The sequence below is a fragment of the Cavia porcellus genome, unplaced genomic scaffold (assembly GCF_034190915.1).
Source record: "Cavia porcellus strain 051 isolate PalLab524CR breed Dunkin Hartley unplaced genomic scaffold, mCavPor4.1 scaffold_11, whole genome shotgun sequence".
NCBI lineage: Eukaryota > Metazoa > Chordata > Mammalia > Rodentia > Caviidae > Cavia > Cavia porcellus.
In genome coordinates this window covers 77,611,834-77,628,769 of record NW_026947494.1, presented here as the reverse complement: position 1 = coordinate 77,628,769, position 16,936 = coordinate 77,611,834, and the positions used below count along the sequence as shown (strand labels likewise).

The 16,936-nt window shown below is 41.4% G+C and overlaps 1 protein-coding gene across 2 annotated transcripts in view; it reads right to left on the bottom strand.

The window, feature by feature from the left end:
• Window positions 1–329: 329 nt before the first annotated feature.
• Window positions 330–16,936, bottom strand: part of LOC100718191 (ST18 C2H2C-type zinc finger transcription factor) — a 124,023-nt gene continuing 107,416 nt past the window's right edge. Inside the window, exons 18-22 of one of the 2 annotated variants that reach the window (XM_063258509.1) lie at window positions 16,686–16,907; window positions 13,552–13,640; window positions 7,155–7,258; window positions 5,664–5,807; window positions 330–2,823 (exon numbers count right to left, since the gene is read on the bottom strand). In XM_063258509.1, the coding sequence (XP_063114579.1) occupies window positions 2,683–2,823; window positions 5,664–5,807; window positions 7,155–7,258; window positions 13,552–13,640; window positions 16,686–16,907 (700 nt within the window). In that variant the 3' untranslated portion in view covers window positions 330–2,682. The remainder of the gene's footprint in view (window positions 2,824–5,663; window positions 5,808–7,154; window positions 7,259–13,551; window positions 13,641–16,685; window positions 16,908–16,936) is intronic. The other variant, XM_063258510.1, reaches the window with a different exon arrangement.

The following is a 16,936-nucleotide window of genomic DNA, read 5'->3' as shown; positions in this document are numbered from 1 at the left end:
TAAGAGTTTAGCTAGCTTGTCAGCACACACAGATATACTCAGTACCTAAAGCTATTTTGGAATCAGGAAGCAAGGAGCTGTGTCTTGCTGATACTCCTGGGATCAAAGGCATTCGCCCTGCTGGAAGTACATGGTAAGCGGAGGGAGGTGGGGCCAAGCCACAGCCAAAGTCTCTACTGGAGAGAGACGAGAACAAGCCAAGTAGGCTGGTTGTCATAACAACATGCAGCTCAAAGGAGTTCTCTACCTCGGTGGGGCTATGGTGGAATTGCAGGTCTTGGGCAAAGGTGACACTGACTCCATGGCAGCCTGAGAAAGACCACAGCAAAACTCATTACCAATATTTATTTCCTACCATACACCAAAGGTACAGCACTGAACACGATTTTGTTGCTTTGATGTAAGAAATATTAATTGTTTGGAGAAACAGTATACAAACAAACTGCCTCAAATTAAAAAAAATGCATACATCATTGCTTTTTTGGTTGTTTACAAAAGACCCAATTTACAGTATTGATCATTAACATAGTTGAAAAGAAAAATAAATCAGTGCACATTACAAAACACATCAAGTACAAAGGAGGCAAATAAATACCACTCACAAAACATCTCTCTCAAACTATGCAAACACAAATAAATTAACCCGAAGTCATAGTAAATTATAGTAATAAATACATAGGTTGGTAAGAGATTTCTTTTTAAATTAAATAAAATATATAACAAATTGTTAAAATATTTAGCAAATTAAACTTCCATTTTTGTAATAAATGAACTCACTTGTATGCATCTATGAAGTACTGTATAGCAAAATGTTTGCAAGGACATAACTTTAATAGAAAATTTTGTCTGGTGTTCCATTTATAATAGACAGCACATATGGTAGCTTTTTTAAAAAATTGGTTTTTAAATAAACACCATTCCTATCTAAGCGCAGACATTTCATTTTCACTAAACTAAGATTCCAGAGTTCAAATGAACCCCAAACCAAAGATGATGCATAACAATGACCACAGCTTCGTGGGAGTGGAGTTTCTGGCCAGTGTTACTCCTCATGTATTTGTGCAGTAACAGCAATATCAAACCTGTGAATGCCATCACATTCAGTCTACATATCCATGAGGCTAATAAAAAATAAACACTTTTGTTATAGCACAGAAAAGTAAGCCCACACTAAGTTCATGTGTACATTTACACAGAGGCACGTCTGCACATGAAATGTGTGTGCACACCCAAAAGGCAGTTTAGCTGGTTGTCTATACCTTTTCCTTAAAAAAAATAAATATAAAAAAACTTTTGAAACAATGCTTAACTACTTTACAATCCCTGAAATAGACATTGCCTTTACTACAGCAACTACTAAACTCTGATCCATTCAGAAATTCAAGATTGTAGGCTCAATTTTATGTGTGGATGAGTGTGTGAATACACCCATGTGCCTATGTGTGCATGTCTGTGTGTGTGCATGCGTGTGTGTGTGTGTGTGTGTGTGTGTGTGTGTGTGTATGCTTGGTACCTCTTGCAGTCCAATGGCAAGACTGTAGCAAATTGAGTGTTGTCTTAGTTCCTAAGGTGGAGAACGCCAGTGTTGCCAGTCGTGAAGGCAATTGTTCAAACCGTAGTAACATTTTTTTTTTATGTCTTATTGTAATTTTCACTCCTTTCTAGTCAACCCAGTAAGATAAATGCTATTTCAGGGGATATGGTATCTACAGAATTTTTCACTTGGATGTGTTCATATTTGCTAAATACAAATCTACACCAACATTCTTATCTGTGTATTGTACCAAATATGACAGGAAAGCCTGACTGGTCACATCAAGTTTTTATTTCTTGTCTCTTGGGCTAAGAGTTGCCAACTATCTGATATGACTTGAAAAACAAACAGACAAATCTGCATCACTAAAAAAACCCTTACATTTCTTTAAAACATTTCAAATAAATAATTCATATCAACTAAAACCGTGCAACCAAGTCGAATAGTTTGCTGATTGCTATATTTAATTATTGCTAACAAATTCTGAGCAAGCTGTTGTCCAGCATCCTGTGCTTTTGTGAGGGTGCCCACTAGGCGGCGCCATGTATCCTCTTATTCCTTCCACACAGCTCCCTCTACTGCAAACTCATTTACCAATACTACGGAAACCAGTGGAACAGGGTAATAGGAAGTGTGCAATAAAAATCAAACTCGACCATAGTGCAGTCCTTACACATGGATTTCCTTCACACTTTCTTGTTTGCTCATGGAAACCCAGCAAGATAGGTGATTTGAGAATAGCATTTCTATTTAAATCCTATTAGAAAATAAATTAATAAACACACTTGTAAAAATATGGCAGACTTCAAAATGCAGTTAAAAGATAAAAAATTCTTTGATTAGTGATAAATAAAATATAAAAATGTCACATTTATTTTACATATACTTTACAAAAGAAAGAGTTCAATGAAGAAATAAAAGGAAAACATATGAAAATAAATAAGATCTAATAATTGACTGCATTGCTTTTAATCTAAAGAGTCTATCATAGTTCTTCTTTCCTTTTCATGTCAGCTGGGGAAAATAGTGCAATGTTGCGTTCGTAATGCAGGATGGCAACCTCCAGGTCTCAGCAGTCCGCGTGCCCCTGGTAGATCCATCTGGAGTTCACTGCTGTTGGAATCTCTGTTGCCGGGAGCACTGGGATCCTACACATGGATACCCTTCACTGCCTGTTTGATACTTTCCAGTAGAGCTTTGCATTCCGGGGAGTAGTCCCGTTCCAGGTTGCTGTACATATCTGTGAGTGTATTTACATATGCTTCAAAATTCTGCTCACTGATAGGTCCCTAAATAGAGACAAAACACATGGAGCCAATCACAGTGGTTCAGACCAGCCAGGGGAGGAGCAAGTGACAAGGAAGAATGTGGATGACTCGGGTATCTGGGAGGGTAGACAAAAATTCACATGGCTGCTGGAGTTTGGGAAGACAGAGAGAGAGATTGGAATGTGTTGGGATACACTTGTTCTCTCTTCAATCATGGGATTCATGAAAAGTATTGGGGCTCACTTTAGAGTCTGGTTGCAAAATTGGGCTCCTCAATACCTTATGATCTCCTTGGAGGATAATTGGCCTCCGCTGTACATGTTCAGCCCAGGAGATCTGTGTTGGGAGAAGGTCAGTGTAGGTGAGGCTGGGATGGAAGGTTTGTTTGTGTCAAGTGACTCCTTCAACATCTCCGGGCTGGAGTTTAAGCTATAAGTGAGATGCTCCCTGACCAGGTGTGACAGAGAACTTTCTATTTCCTACTCTGACCTCTTTTTGTCCATTTTTCTTTGGTAGCATCATTAAGATACACACATCTTTTTTTCTCATCTCTTCAGTTAGAATATCCGTTTCACGGAGTCAAGATGTTTGCACCATTATCCTGTTTGGTGTTCTAGAATCTTCTTCCTTTGCCTCATGTGTGATGCTTCAAAGATAGTACATGCCAGATACATGTACACTGCACACATGCATGACAAGAAATGTGTGACCCAAAGAGGAATGCTACCTACCCACTGTTGGTGGCTCCATTACTCCACTTTTTGAAAAACAACACAGGCATCTTATGTTACAAGGGCTTTGGAAGAAAAGACTTTTGAAAGGTGTAAATACTGTGGATTAACAGGCCATTATTGCCACTGTTACTATTTAGAAGGCCAGTGTTAAGGTTAGATCTAGAATATCCCCCACACTCTCATGCACTCCGAAGTGGCCTTTGGGAAGGTGACTGGATTACAAGGGCACTGTCTGTGTCAGTGGATTTGTCCACTATAGAGGTCAGTATCTGGGTGGACTATTAGGGCCCGGGTAGAGCTAGGCCACGGATGCACAACCAGAAGTGTATGTCTCCCTCCTTTGCCCTTCCCTTTTTGCTCTCTGCTTCCTGGCTGCCACGACGCGAGCAGCTTTCTTCTAGAAGCCCCTTCCACCATACCCTTCCTGCCTTGGAGACAGCCAGCTAGGTGCACACTGGATCACCTAAAACCTGTGAGCCAAAACACCTCTCTTCCTTTAAGTTGTAATTGTTGGGTATTTTGTCTCAGTAATGAGAAAAGTGAGTAGGACAGAAAACTTGCTAAATTTCAAGTTTATTTAGTTGTGCTTAGCAACATACTCCCTCCTTGTATTATGCAATCGTAATTTTCTATTTGTTTTTAGTTTCTGCTGTTGTTATGCTCTGTGTGCCTTGGAGGAACTTAAAAAGGGAAGAGGACCTGGGAGGCAGAGTTGAGAAAGGCCACACCATGAAGCCAGACCCCTCCTAACTTGCAGCCACTTGGAACTGGATGCTATGATGGAAACCCTGAGCCATGATTCCTTTGCTGTAGAATGGAAATTTTATTCTGCCTTTCGTGTCTTGGGAACATTTTGTGTAAGCAGCCCTAAAAGTCCCAACTACAGTGTCCCATGTACTAACTGTACAAGGCACAAGTTAGTGTGCATGGCATCTGTCTTCCTTAGGTCATGAGGAAAGAAGAGAAGAAGATTAAGGAAGTGTGAGTTGGACAAATTTGAGTGAATGGTAATTATAGTAACATTAAGGGTTGGGGATGTAGCTCAGAGGCATGGTGCCTGCCTGGAAAGTGCAAGGTCCTGAGTTCAATTCCCAGTACTAAAAACCAAAAAATCCAATAATTACCTTAATACAGCCATAAAATAAAATTTATCTTCCTTTGTGATTACTGTTAGATTAGTGACTTTTTTGGTCAAAGAGTCCTTCTGGAATTGGTTAAGATGAAGGCTACATGTTAGGAAGTTGGGTTCACTGAGGGATTTATTGTTTTCAGCAAAACTAATCATGCTTCTTCATTATATGGATGCTTCTTTAAACCACTTCACACATAAAACTGGCAACTTTAAAAACTTGTTCTAAGAGTGTGAGCTCTGAAGAAATTGAGAATTCAGAAATGCAACCTCTCTTCCTCGGATTTATTTATATTTAATACAACATGGAAAATAGTAATTTTAATAAAGCCTGCATGGTTGCATATCTTAAAAATGTGTAGAGTTTGGAAATAAGCATGCCTTGCTCATTTTTGTGTTTTTCTATTCTATATGAGGAGAGCTAAAGTATGTTCTTCCTGTTAACATATCACCAAATCACCAGGTTTACAGGGGATTAAGCTTTTTGCTGTTCTTGGACTGGATGATACAGAAGGTTGAGTTGTAGATCTTGTGAGCCATGGAAATTTCTACTTGAAAATGTGTTTCCTGTTTTCGCATTATACTACGAAACAAGCTTCAAATCAAATCTCCTGTTCCTTTTTTCTCTACCATCTCCTCTCCCTACCTTTTCTTCCTCTTGGGTCTCCTTAATTTGCCCAAGCTGTCTTTGAATTTGTAATCCTTCTGCCTCAGCCTCTGGAGCAGCTGAGAGCATAGGAGCATGCCGCTTGGCCTAGCAAACCTTCACCTTTAAATGACCTTGGCCTTTAAGACTATCCTTGGCCTTAATATAGTTTCCATATGCGTCTCTCCCAGCTGAAGAGATGATTACAAGTGAAACACGATGGTGCCGCACTGACCCTGGCATTTGACAGGCTCCTCGCAGGTGGGTCCTGCTTAACCTGAGGCCACCCCTGATGGCTGGTGACACTGCCGTCCTCTTTGATGGGACAGCAAAGTTCAAGGGTGCGACTTACCATCTGTGGAAGCTGGATGTCAGCAAGGCTTGAGATGAGCGCCTGGCTCAGACCCGCCAGCTCTTTCAGCAGACTCTCATTGTTCTGTTCTATGAGTTTGTTCTCCTCCTCTATCGTCTTTAGGTTGCTCTCCATGGACGTGATCTAAAATAGAAATAACTTGGGAAGATGAGAAGTGGACTTTGGAAGGTGCACTGCGGTTTTTATTCTGAAGGACTGCAGAGGCATTGTGGGATTTTGAGCTCCTGAGCAACACGATCATATTTGACTTAGATGCTGACTCGCATTTGAAGAGCTTTGCTTTGGTGCAGTGGTCTAGGGTGCCCCTGTGAAAGGCCTTGTGTCACTTCTGGAAACTTTATCCTGTGACTTTCTCACCTACAGATGGCCCCCCTCTTTGCCACTCCCCACATCTCTAGGCTTTTTCACCATTAGCGATTTGGCACTGGATGTATTTCCTATGTGAAATATCTCCTCCTACACTTGTTGGATTAGTTTCTTCAATCTCAAGTCTTTGCTGAGATACTTTCTTTTTCTGGGGCCTGGTTGTCCTAATCTAATATTGAAATCCAGTCACTTACTTCACTCTCCTTCTTTGCACCATACAAAGGGATTTGTCCCACATGATTACTTTTGTTTGTTGCCTGGCTTCTCCTTCTAGAGGTCAAGCTCCATAAGGGCAGAGGTTTTGCATTCTTTGCTAATTCTTCCCAAGAGGGGCTCCCATGATTTCCAAACCAAGACCTCCCAATCATGTGTAGAAGACTGTGTCACTCAGTGTGGAAACATACTGGTTTCCCACGGGTGCATATTGTCCTAAACTGCTCTAGCTAAGGACTGTGGTGTCAGTAGCTATGGTGGTATAAAACCCTCCACTTCAGGAGAGAGAGAAGGGAACTGAGATTCCTCCATGGCCTTCTACATGTCTCATTCTTTTCAGTCTGACTTGGTGAAATAGTTATTATTAGTGTTTCAAAAGGCTTAGGCAGTCATTTTGGAGAATGTGGCATGGAAAAACTACTTAGGTTTTTCTGGATAAAGAATCTGTTTAACAAATGTCCAGTAGGGTTAGTGTTTCTAACAAAGACTGACACATATTGCAGACCTGTTCCAGAAATAATTTTAAAAGTTGTGATATTTTATTTGAATTTTAGATAAAATTTAGGACTAAACTTCATGATTATTTCTAAAGTGCTGTTTGCTCTACAAGGACTCTTTAATTGTGGGATGACCTGTGTTATTTGCTAACAAAGGCTTCAAACAACCAAAGCAAAACATGAATAACTTTGCTAACAGCTATCAAATCAGTGACCCAGGACGATCCATTTATTTAAGATTTTATAATAATTGAACAATTAGGAACTTTCCAGTATATTTCCTCTAAGATATCAGATATTTGGGGATGTAAAGTTTAGAAAGTTTAGTATTTCATTTCTACTGAATATTATGATTTTTTAAAAATTACGTTAAAGATAACTTGGTAGTTTTTACCTGAGTCTGAAGTTTCATCATATCTGCTTCAATTTTAAGGTTGGACTCATTCAGTTCCTTTATTTCTTCATCCAAATGCCTAATTTCTTCATCACCCTCTACACCTATGAAGAGTCAGATTGTCTTAGTTCGATGTGAAAACATGAGACAGTGACAACCATCAGTCATTTCACATTAACTGTGGTCTGATCACAGAAAATGAGGCTTTAGCTTGAGGTGTTTTAACCCAAACTGTACAAATGCCAGTTTCTGAAAAAGTGGGTAAGAGGGAGAAAAAAGCAACCAAGTGCCACTGCTTAGTGCAGCTCAGTTACCGTAGGGTGGAGCCCCTGGGGCGCCACGTTTGTCCTCCCTCACACTTGCTGTGTCCTGTGGGGTACACCCTGCCCCATCCACCCTATCCATGTGTAGACATGGGGTCTCCGAGAGCTTGAAGAAGACCTCGGAATCCCAAACAGTTCAAGAACCTCAGACTCTGCAGCCGAGCTCACTTTAAACCCCAGTGCCAGGGTTCTCTCATCCACACACCGCACCATGATGAGATGTGGAGGGGGCTGTGCAGGTGGCCATGGAACGGAGCTGGACCCCAGGACCCCGAGTGGAGGAGGAGCTGGGGTGCTGGCAGGTGAGGTGGAGTGCGGGGACACAGAGGAGGATGCTCCACATGACCTTAGGCGGGAGTACACGGAGTTTAGTGGAGAGGACATGGCCTGATCTTGTTCTTAAACGAGGGAACTTACTTCACTTCTCTGGACTTCAGCCTCTTCTGCTATAAAATGAGCCTAATGTCTATGCGAGGAGAATGAATTCAAAAAATTCACCATGGGCTGCAGCTAGTAGGTCCCTGGCTGCAGCTCTCCTATCATTATTTTATAGAAATATGGACACATTTCAAACACTTGAAGAAGCTGGGGAAGGTAGTTAACATTCTGGATGACAAAAACAGGACTGAAAAAATAAGCTCAAAAATCCAAGTGGATGAGTCTAAAGCAGTATTGACAACAAGGAGAGATTCATGTACCCTTCTGTTTAGGGAGAACATGATCGGTTTCATGAAGGCAGGGTCAGGAGGGACTTGACAATCTGTTGAAAGGAATCCAGCTTCTGAATGTCCCTGGGAAAACAGCCTACACTCACTGCTATGAGTGTGCCCCCAACATTTGTGTGTTGAAAACTTCATTTCCAAATCGGACATCTAACAGCACTTGGAAGTGGGTCCTTGGAAAGTAATTAGGACGAAGTGAGGTCCTAAGGTGGAGCTCCCATGTTGGTGTTAGTGGCTTTGTAAGAAGAGGAAGACAGAGCTGAGCTAGGACGCTTGTTGTATTTCATTACGTGACAGCCTCTGCCATGTCACCATGCAGCATGAGCCCCTGCCAGGTATTCCACAGATTCTGGTGCAATGCTGTGCAATGCACAGATGCTGGTGCAATGCACAGAAGCTGGTAAACTTCCCAGCTTCCCGATCCATAGGCCTCATAGACATCTTTTCTTTCTAAGTCATCAAGTCTTGGGTATTTTGTTACAGGAACAGTAAATGAAGTCAGACACCTACTGAATACGAGCATTCACATTCTCTATAACTCATTGATTCCATTCCCAGCTAAACATTACAGACAGGAATACATGCAAAGCAACATACAGCAGAATTGTGAGCAAAAGCCTCACTTGGTAACAGTCTCCATCCTACCCAAATGAGGTGGATGCTCTTTATAAAGTGATGCGAAGAGGAAAAAAAAATAAGGCCTGAGAGTTTATAAACGATGTGATAAAGCAGGTGGCTACTTTGTAAGTATTACTGCTTTACTAAAAGTAACTACTAGCTGGTCCTGGTGGTGTGGTTCTGTAATTCCAGTGGTCTGGGAAGCTGAGGCTGAAGAATTACAAGATTAAGCCTAACCTCAGCACCTGTCTCAAAAATAGGCTGTGGATAAGCTCAGGGTAAAGGACCTGGATTCACTCCCCAGCACTGCTGAATGAATAAATGAACGAGAAAGAAGGAAAGAGAAAGAAAGAAAAGAAAGAAACATAAATAAAAATGAACCATGCATGGAACAATGAAAAGAATATTTTATGTCCTAAGATTGATCTTATTCTGGGAGATTCAGTAAAAAGGGAAAACAAACCAACATCTCGGTAGATGTCTCAGTATCTAAATCGATCTGACTGTGAGTAGGCAGTCTGACAAAGCTCCTGAGCTGAAACACAGCTTCTAGGACACACTGGTGAATCCACAGTATCTCAGCAGACACGGGGTTTCCTCCGCACCGCCTGGCTGTACCTAGACGTGCATTTCTGAGCGCTGTATTCTAGTAGCGTGTACTGGTGGAATAATTCTCTGCCGCACAGCCAGTAGGTAGGAGGAGTCAGGGAAGAAAGGAAGGAGATATCTGATCCTCAGTGGTCTGTTGCTATTCACACTTGACATTTTCCTGATCTGAACAAATGAAAATTCCTATATTTTTACAATAAAATTCCGCTTCAGGCCGTGGTATCTTCTTACGGAGTATCCGGAGGCAGACAACGCCTATAAACCATGAAGCACCCTGAAGGAAGGAGCAGGGAGCTGTGGGAGCCCAGGAGAGAAGACTCCTCACACTAAGGCTCTGAAGACCAGGGAAGAGCAAGCGGCAGCGAAGGGAGCATTCCAGGAGAAGGCTGCAGAGTGTGCAGGGAAGGGGGCAGCTTCCCCAGGTGGAGGGAGGGCCCCGGAGGGGCGGGCCACAGTGCACAGCCGGAGCCTGACTGTTCCCAGTGCCAGGAGTTGGGGAAGGGTTTTCAGTGGGGGGTTGGAGGTCACTGCTGGAGTCCTGGCCGGGTCACATGACCCTGTGCACCCAGACTGTGGAAGTGGGCAACAGGGAAGGAGTTACACTCAAGGTAGAACTTGTAGGCAGAGTTTGCAAGACTTGTGATGGATGGGAAATGGAAGATGAGAGGAAAAGGAATTTATGGTAAGTTATGGAGGCTTTCCAGAAGGCTCCTTTTTAAATGTTTTGAAGAGGTCACAGTATGTAGTCTAGGTTGGCCTTGAGCTCACTGCACAGCCCAAGCAGGACTCACAATCTCCTGCCCCAGCCTTTAAGAAAAATCCTTACATTAGGGGTAGGGTTACTGGTTCTGGAATTTGGTTAGGATTATGTTTCCTGACGCCAGTGTCAGTGAAGAAAATGCCTAAGGTTCAGATTTTGGACGTTCCAAAAGGCCCATGCTTTACAGGGTGGTGCAAGTGCGAAGCTGCTAAAATTTTAAGAGCTGGCCTGGTGAGAGTCACTGGGCACTGGGGTACCCTGGAGGAGGATCCTGGGACCCAGCTCTTTTCTTTTTCTCTTTGCCTAATGGCTGTGAGGTGAGTAGCTTTGCTCTCTTACACACACCGCCATGATGTGCTGCCCCAGGCCCACACCACTGGACCAACAGACTTTGGACTGGACCTTCCAAAACTGCGAGCCAGTACAAACCCATTTTCTTTATAAGTTAGTCATTTCAGCTATTTTGTTACAGTAACAGGAAGCTGACTAATAGTAACCCAGCCTCTTCCTTAAGTCTGTGCCACAAGAAAGATGTCCAGTAAAAGCGCATGTCTGAAGCTGTTGGGAGGATTTCATTGTGGGATAGGGTATCAAAGAAGAAACATCACATGACGTAATACAAACTGGGCTCTCCATAAACGTTTTGAAATTTGTAAATGAGTGAATTGATGTTTTATGTTATGATTTCCGGGATTTGGGAAGCTATTTTAGACACAAGATCAAGTTTAGCCATCCTCTAAAGTTTTTTAAAATTACCTTGTCTGTCTCCACTAACGCCCTCATCTGCCCTTAAGTGCAGTCTTTTAGAGGCTTATTTCTTCTCTGATGAGGCACTGTACATGTAAGGGGAGGCCCCACATTTCTCTTCCAATCACTGACTGCTTTGATCCTTCTAAGAAAACCATGAGATAGACACATTTATGACCTCATTGTAGGGATGAGAGAACTAAGGTTTCCTCAGTTAACCAGCTGAGTATTAGAGCTGGATTTAAACACGAACGCATCGCTTCCCTTAACCTTCAGTATACAGAGGACGCCCTCTGTCTGCAGCCTCACTTTCTGTGGCCTCAGTTTCCCACCATCAACTGCAGCCTGAAAATATGAAAAGGAAAATGCCAGAAACTCTACATTTTAAACCACCTTTATTAATTACATTGTTATATTTGTTCTATTTTTATTAAGTTCTTTTAAATCTGTTACTGTGCCTGATTTAAACTGTGCCTGATACACTTTAGATGTGTATACCTAGGAAAAGTATTTTATATGTTTACGTATGCTGGCTGTCTTGCATTTTTTATCTTTGATTTTCCTCTGCATCTGGTTTGTCTTGCCTCTTTCCCGGAGCTTCACACTTCTTGCCCTTTAAATACTGTTTGAAATAAGGTGATCTGTGATGCCGAGTATTGAATCTCTTTATAGCTATCTACACACTCAAAGGAATAATGAAGTACAGTGCATAGAACACACTACTTCACCAGCTGGGAGGAGCTGGGAGGGTCCCCCAAGGGGAAGGATGCCCGCGGGGCATGGAAGGGTGTTCCTTCCCTCTTGAGCTCATAACCTAATTTTGCTAATTAAGGCCTAGTAACAGTCTTTAAGAAAACCAGTGTGGCAGTTTTCATTATGCCCCTGGTTTATTTGTTACCTTTTAGGAGCAGCCCAGTGATTTATATTTAAGAATAGGTATTGTTAGTATTCTCTTCCTGAAGACTCTCAGTAAATACACTCTTCATGGATTCAGTTCTAAAAAGACATTTGCTTTGAATTTACTTAGTACTCTGTGGTTCTCATGGTAATTACATTACTCTTGCTGTGAGTTCTAAAAAGTGAGGTCAGATTTGAGATCTTTATTTCCTGAGCGTGAAATGGCTTGTGCTGCATATTTCTTTTTTGTAATCCTCAGACTTGCCCTGTCTCGCCTTCTTAGTGTTGATTTTCCTTTGTACCTTGTTTGAATTAATTTTTAAGCAGCTTTCTTTCCTGTAGCTTCCCACTCTTGCCCTTTAAGTACTGTTTGAATTAAGGTGATGTATAAATAAATACACATTAAAGCGTCCCAATTTTAATGACAATAGGCAGAGGCATTTAAGGACTGGGCAGTATTTCCAAGCAAAGGAAAGTGCTGAGGAAAGAGCCTTCGCTGGGCCTCTGGATGGTGGAAACTCTGGAGAACACTGGTGCTGTCCCCAATTGTCCTGGTGTTTATTTTTCCACTGCCAGTTGTTACCTCCCAGGCTCTAGGCAGAAAGGGAGACTAAGCCCCCACCAACGAAGAGGTCTCCCCTTTTAGGGGTGACAGTAGGACCCTGGAGAGACCCTCCTCTAGGGACACTGTACACCTTTTTAAAACTTATGTCAGCTGTCCTGGAGGCTGAGGCAGCAGAGCTCCAGGAGAACCCAGAGTTCCAGGCCAGCCAGGCTACACAAGGAGACAGCAAGTCCTTCAGAGACATAAGCAGCTGTGGAAAGTCCTCAGCTTGGGGTGGGAGGTGAGTACCAAGTATGGCTTTGATTCCCTGTGCCAAAAAACTAAAAGTTTAAAAAAATTTTTTAAAACCCAACTTCAATTTTAGCTATGTGCCAAAGACATCGTCCTCAAATACAGTTTCTGGAACAAAGTCATTGCTATCATGCCTCATAAGCTTTAGAAAGATCATTGGTAGAACTCAGCACAGACCTGAGACAATGCTGAATAAAAATCATAGGAAGGAAGTGCAGGGCCAACGAAAAGGCGGAACTCAGGAACCGTTTAGGGGTAGCTTAGCTTTAAAAAGGGGCAGATCCTGGGAAATATGTAAAGAAATGGAGACCGAGGTGCTGAGTGTGATCCACCCAGAATCACCATGAAATATACTTTTGAGGACAGAAGAACAATATTTAAAAATTCAAATATACATGTGAGAAATTGGGTTTCTGAAATCTGATAGGTACCTTACACCAGGAATGCGCACACACACACACACACACACACACACACACACACATAAATGAAAGTGTCATTGTCCAACTGAAGGACACAATTTCTCTGTGCCCAATCAAATAGAATTTCCTGATTTCCTGTTAAGGATTCTTATTAAGGAGTAAGAGGAAAAGCCTGGGGATGTAGCTCAGGGCAAAAGCGCTTGTCTAGCACTTGAGTCCCTGAGTTCAAATTCTTACACTGTGAAAAAAAAAGCGCAAACCCCAAGAAATTGATTCTCAGATGAACATTTTGCTTATGCTTAAATCCGAGGAACTCTTCCTCTGGCGTATTCAGATTACACATGCAGGCTGCAAATGCATAGTGCGTGTGAGTGCAGTGTGTGTGTCAAGTTGCAGGGCCTTCGGGTAGATACGCAGACACTTCCGGGGAGACGGTCACTCACCCCCGGTGGCTTTGAGCTTGATGGTCATTAGTTCCTCGGAGACTTTGCCCTTTTTGATAGCTTGTGCATTGAGAGGACATCCAGATAGGCTGCAAAAATGGAATTTATACTCCTGCATGAAATGCACATTATTTCTTACAAAAATTAAAAGTTTCATTTACTATATTATTGGTGTTTTTGCATGTCTACTAATTATAACAAAAGCCACAGGCTTGTTGTAGAAAATAACCAACAAATAGCTATTAAGGCAAAGGTTCTGCTGTCATGGAAAATGTTTTGTTTTCTTTTTTGAACTGAAGTACAAATATTCATTGCTGCTACCCTATCATGACTTAATTCATTTTGCCAGAGAATGTTACTCTGCTGCTTCTGTCAAAGTGCCTTCATTTTCATGGTGGCTACTTTATGTTCTGTAAACAGAAAATTCGTACATGTAGACGGTGAATAAGGATTTCTCCTGACTGCTCAGAATTCCATGAAAAACAAAGCCCAATCTAGTTCATCCTGTTTTTATACAAGGGGTGGGCTGCTCTCTCCATAATAACGCAACAAAAACCAAAATGATCTCACTACTCTCCCTATGGCAAACTCAGTCTGAACATGGGAATGTTTTAAATTTTTTAACCAGTAAAACATTTTTCTTTTAAAAAACTCTACAACCCCAAAGGAGAATAATACGAGCTTCTGCCATGTGTGTAGACACAGAGGATCCGTAGCAGCTGTCATCCTCGGGTGTCCTTCTAACCCTGTTCATTGAATACTTGCAGGCTTCTTTCCTTTAATGTCACCGCTTTTATTTAAATTGCACCAGTATGATGACAACATTGAAAAAAGCTTTTTTCCCATCCTCTATGATCAGACAGTTTTGTCGTTTCAAGTAGCCATTCTTTTTCGGTTTTGTCATGTCTTTGTCTAAACAAATTTTAGATCAAAATCAAAGTGATCATAATCAGCCATTTAAAACATCGTTTCCCACAGAAAACAATCATGTCCACCCTAAGCTTGTGATGCGATGTAAAACAGAAGAAAATATTTCTGGAGCAAAGCCTTTAATAAATGTGAGTCACTGTGTACTGAAAGAATAGTGAGCTATGCCACATTAAGATTCTAAGAAATAGTAATATAAAATATGATAATAAATAGCAACAGGTAATATAGGCAGAGAAAATATAGTTTGCTAAGTAAAATTTGGTAAATTTGGTGATAAATTATTTAACAGGTGAAGGAAAAAAATGAGAGACACAGACTGAACTCAGAACCTGTGCTTTCATTCTGTAAGCTGCTGACAGTGATAACCCAGACAAGCTTTGCTAAAACAGCCTTTTCTAGGGAGCTTGCACGTGTGTGTCTTATTGACACATTCTGTGTTCTCAGAACTTGGTCATGAATGGGAGGAGGCACGCCGTTGCTAAGGTGGAGTTTTTAGGTCCCTGCAGTAATTCTGTTTGTAAAATAATGGATGATGACATTTCATTATAGCCCCCTTCCCCACTTCTCTCCAATGGCTCTATTTTGTTTAGATGACTTGTAACATAGTTCTCGGTTGGTATAACATTGTGTAAAAGCTAAAGAAGCATCTGTCCCCGGTTACATGACTTAGAACCAAAGTATAAAGTTAAGTTATAGCATGCAGTTTTGGCCTCAAAATGCTACTTGGTAACTTGTATATTTCAGTGTAGTTATATTATCCTAAATGTAAAACAAATGTTAAATTAAAAGAAACTGAACAGGAAAAATATTTGAAAGTTCTTTTTCCTTTTGAAGCTGGCGTTGGCAGGCCTGGGTTGTAACCTTCAGGACATGGGTACCGTGTTGGAAAGGCAGAAAAGCGTGCCTTCTATTGGTTTTGCCCAAATCTGTAACTCTCTTAAGGCATATGAAAGCAGCATTAAGCTATTTTTTCATCTGCCTTCTTAGACAAAATGGCACGTGACACACATTTAACTTGAACCGCTGTTCCTGACTGTGAAATAATGATCTAAAGTCTAAAGCAAACACAGAATAGGATGCTGAACCTGATCTTGTACCAGAAAGCCATGAAAAATAAGCCACTTGAAGATTCAAATTTTCTTCATAAACAGGTTTCAGCATCAATTACAAAATAAGCCATTCTTGGGAGGCTTTGTTTTCTGATGCCTTTGGTCTCTGTCTTACAAATAAACCAGGTCGAAGGGGCCCAGCTTTGCTGTATTTGTGCACTGCTCATAAACAAAGCATCAAAACTTTCCTAAGGATTCCCTGGGTCATTTTATTTTATTTTGCAAAACAGATAACTCAGAGAATGCTGAAGCATGCCCCCACTTTTAAACCCTGAGACAGGGTCACAGTGAATTATTAAATTGCTCAGGCTGGGCTCAGAATTGTGGTCCTCCTGTCTCATTCTCCCAGAGCGCTGAGATTACAATTGTGCACCACATACCTGGCTTCAGTGAGGTTTAAACCAGCGTCACATCCACTAGCCCACAGGGAAAATGGGACTCACTGGTGGGAGACACAAGTCCTCTAATTTTTTCCTCTAGGTAGAACATAAACTAAAACATGTATAAGATTACTGTTGCCTAGCCTGGGCTTGGTTGAAATACACAGTACTCAGTGATAACGGAATTAAGTTTTTGTGAAACTCTGAGAGGCTTTTCCAATTCTTCTTTATCTTCTCCACTCTTAGCAGTCTTTATCTTTTTTTTCTGGCCGCTGTGGATGATTCACATCTTCCTAGCAGCAAAATAATCACAATTCTTGTCTAAAATTCAGTCAGTGCATGAGGGGAGTGAATGATACAAATATTTACAGTTGCATAACAAAATAGAGTAGATAACACCACTTGGAACTGAAGTGAACCACTGAAAGACTGGGCTACTTTAAAAGGGCAGTATACACAATATTTTAGAATACAAAAAAAAATGCACAGTCTCTAGAGCACTTGAAAACTGCGTAGTACATTTTCAGAAATAGATAAAACATCATTTTTTTGTTCTTCAGTTTAGTCAAATGTCAATTTAGCAAGATTCAATGATATGACATCTAAAGTGCTACAATTCATGACATTTAGAAAGGTTTTACTCCCTTAACCCCAAAGCAATCCAGGTGACAACCAATCACAATGACAGAATAAAATGACAAAAAACAAATGTTACCTTCTGTGCGTGACGAAAACATTATTTACATGGCCCAGCCCATTGCAGCCTGGCAAGGGGCAGTGAGGCAGTTCTTGCTTGTTCAGTTTCCAGGAGAGAGGGGTCCCATTGAGGGGATTCTCCTTCTGTCTCTTGGCAGCCAGGGGACAGCCGGACGCAGTGCGGTGTGAAGTGTATTTACCTGATATGTGACCTTGGCCATCACATCCTATTACAGGACATCTAGAGAGACACAGCAGAGATGTCACCAG